The following is a 3,327-nucleotide window of genomic DNA, read 5'->3' on the forward strand; positions in this document are numbered from 1 at the left end:
GGCGCCGCTCACGGTGTGTCCGTGAGATTATCCCTGCTTCCGCCAGCGAGACGCGCATCATCACCGGCATCATCCAAGGAGACCACTGGTTCTACCGCAGGAACTGGGAAGAGATGCTGGAGTTCCACAAGGAATCGGGATATCGGTATCAGGTGCTAGAGTTCATCCCCGACAGTGTCGATAAGAGCGGCATCGACACGGACACACTGGTCGGCTCCCCTTCAGCCCTCAGCGGGTGCCTTAAGCATGTCCACAAAGTCTTCTTCTCGAGCTGGGATCTCTCCCTACTGGAGAAGCTCGAGCAGACGCTTCAGCAGCGCTACGGCAGCGATTTGACAGTGACCTTCTCAGCCTCCTACAACCTCGATATTACCGCCAAAGATGTGACCAAGGCATGGGCTCTGGAGCGTCTCTACGAGCAGATGGCGCCCTTACCACATGAGACGAGGTCGACAGTGACGCCAGAGCAGCGCCTTAAGGCCACAGTTGCGTTCGGTGATAACCTCAATGATGCCACGATGTTGAGTAGCGCGGGTCGCAGCTTCATCATGGGCAACTGCAACCCAAAGCTTCGGCAGCGATGCCCCAACCTGGAGGTAATTCAGACAAATGCCGAGGACGCCGTCGCCCGCAAACTGCGCGAGATATTCCACTTGGAATAGACCCTCCCTTTTTCCCAAGCCGAATGAGGGGGGGGGGGTGGCGCTGGTGGTGAGGTGCACCGAAACAATCCGCACAGCATCCTGCACCCCTGTACTGCTGCTGGTTGCCGTATCTCGCGGCTTTTCTCACCAGAGTGCATGTATCCGAAGCACCGCGGTCCTCGCCCACTTGCACGTTCGTGCATTTGCCACGTACAAGGTCACCCATAGAGTTCCGCCGCAAAACAAGCATGTGTGGGGGGAGGGAAGGGGAGGGGAGGGGCCCCCCTAGGAGTAAAAAATCCCATCAAATTTTCACTTGCTTATTGCTGCTCTCTCCTCTCTCTCTCTCTCTCGTTGTGATTCGTTTTTCTCTTTCTCTCTCCGCGTACCTCTCGCAACCCCCCTTCCGGAGACATCGATTCCAGTTGAACGTTGTGTTGGTGGTTCTCGAAACCCCCCCCTCCCCTCTGCCAAACAAATCGAAGCGCGTACGTTTACCTAAACTGTGCAGGCACAACCTCCTCCACTCAGTGACAGACAGGGGATAGCTGACTCAAGTCACGATCACTGTCTCCTCCTCTCATCATTCTTCTTGGGTGGGTAGCGCAATGCCACCTCCGTTTCGCTATGTCATCACCGATATGGACGGCACATTGCTGTCGCCGGACCATGTGGTGAGCGACTACACCCGTGACACGCTCAAGACGCTCGTGCATCAATACGGCGTAATACCCATTTTGGCGACGGGTCGTATCTATGCTGATGTGAGCATCGTGGGTGAAAAACTCAAGAAGTACATTTGGGGCGATGACACGGCAGTACCCGGCGCCCAGGAGCCTGCTAGCCCATCGAGAGCTCCAGAGCTCTACCTGGTAACCTCCAACGGCGCTGTGGTGCACAACGGTGTAACACACGAAGTCGTCTTTCAGACCTCCATCGATCCTGCACTGGCGGAGAAGCTGCTCCAGATTCTGCCGAGCGACGAGACAGTTGTGAACACAAACGCCTACCAGAATGATGACTGGGTGTGCCGCATCAACTGGCCGGAAATGCTGACTCTTTACAAGGAGAGTGGATTTCGCTTCATTCATGTACCCAATCCGCTGCCGTCGTCGATGTACTCATCAGCCTCGGTTGTGGCATCGTCCGCTGCGACAGCGCGCGGTATTGCGATTGGCAACTACACAGGTATTTCCAAGATCTTCTTCATTACCGACGACGCCGCTCGTCTGCAGGCACTTACAGACGAGGTGCGCGTCATCGCCAAAGCCCACGGTGGTGCACCGGTGTCGCTAACCTTCTCGATGTCGGACTGCCTGGACATCATGGCGAGTGGCGTGACGAAAGGCGAGGCGCTGAAGAAGCTCTTTGCCATCATCCTGCCGCCGAAGGATGGAGTTGATGTTGTCGCCGACGCCCTCGCGCACTCTATTGCGTTTGGCGACGGACTCAACGATGCAGAAATGCTCGCAGCCGCCGGTAAGGGGTGTGTCATGGGAAATGCAAACCCAAAGCTCATTGCGCAGCACCCGGAGCTGGAGGTGATTCTTCCAAACGCCGAAGATGGCGTCGCAAAGAAGCTACGAAGCGTGTTTAATCTTCCGCTCTAACGAGGAAACCGAAGATGCGAGTCAGTCGACGAGGCCCCTGCGACCCTCAAGCCTCGTTTTCTTTGCAGACACGCATATCGGCGCGTATTGAACGCTTGTCTACCTCGTGCTGTCTTGCTTTCTCAGTTTCATTTTTTAGTTCTACCTAGGCTGGGCTTCTTCTCCCTCTGTCATGTATCCTATGCATGGGCCTGGATGTATATGTTTGTCACTTTGTTTTCGCTTGCTACTGTCCCCCCCCCTCCTCCTATTCTGGAGGGCACACATCCAGGGCGTGTTCTCCGTGGCATCTCCCTCACAACCCGCTCTTCTCCTCCTTAGGCTCAAGAGGGGGGAGCACATTCATGGCAAGAGAACGAACACTCGTCCATACACGTATGCTGACGCATGCAAGCATTTATGACGCTGGCACATCAATTTAATATAAAGGGCAAAACAGAACGGCAACGTTTCTCCCGGATAGCCCCCCCCCTCCCTAAATAAATAAATAAATAAATAAATATATAGATATATATATATAGGGAAAAGAGAGAGGAAAACGACCTCTGTCAATGGAGTGCTCCGTGTTATCATATCACCCTTTATTACACCCTTTTATTTTTTTTCCTATCTGAAGTATTACCATACTCTAATTTTAAAATTTTTTATTACCCCTCTTAATTTAAATTTCTTCCTTTTCCTAACCTTCTTATCAGCATACTTTATCTACCTTATACCACAACAGTCATTTTCCATTATCTTGCATCTATCTTTGTACCCTTTTTCACATCTCACTCCTTTCCTCTACAGATCTTACATCGATCATCTAACTCTACATCTATTCCTTCGCATCAACCCTTGTTAGTATCTTGTTATATCTCCTTCCATTTTCTCCACTCATATATTCTCCATGCTTTACTATTCCATATCTATACCTTTACTCATAACCACCGCACCTTGCCTTTCTTATATATTTCCTAAAAATGTCTCCTACCTTCATCATCACTCTTTTCTACTTTCCTTCTTGTAATTACTCACCTCAATTCCTGCAAGAACACTACATATAACATACCTTACCTCTTATACATCGCACT

At 51.4% G+C, this 3,327-nt stretch overlaps 2 protein-coding genes across 2 annotated transcripts; both read left to right on the forward strand.

The window, feature by feature from the left end:
• Window positions 1–113: 113 nt before the first annotated feature.
• Window positions 114–662, forward strand: LBRM_28_1480 (conserved hypothetical protein; the record flags this gene model as incomplete). The annotated part of the gene is made up of 1 exon (XM_001566129.1): window positions 114–662. One exon carries the CDS (start codon window positions 114–116, stop codon window positions 660–662), a length of 549 nt encoding a protein of 182 aa, XP_001566179.1.
• Window positions 663–1,252: 590 nt separating this feature from the next.
• On the forward strand, window positions 1,253–2,254 carry LBRM_28_1490 (haloacid dehalogenase-like hydrolase-like protein; the record flags this gene model as incomplete). Its single annotated transcript, XM_001566130.2, has 1 exon — window positions 1,253–2,254. One exon carries the CDS (start codon window positions 1,253–1,255, stop codon window positions 2,252–2,254), a length of 1,002 nt encoding a protein of 333 aa, XP_001566180.2.
• Window positions 2,255–3,327: the final 1,073 nt, after the last annotated feature.

This window comes from Leishmania braziliensis, chromosome 28 (assembly GCF_000002845.2).
Source record: "Leishmania braziliensis MHOM/BR/75/M2904 complete genome, chromosome 28".
NCBI classification, from domain to species: Eukaryota; Euglenozoa; class Kinetoplastea; order Trypanosomatida; family Trypanosomatidae; genus Leishmania; species Leishmania braziliensis.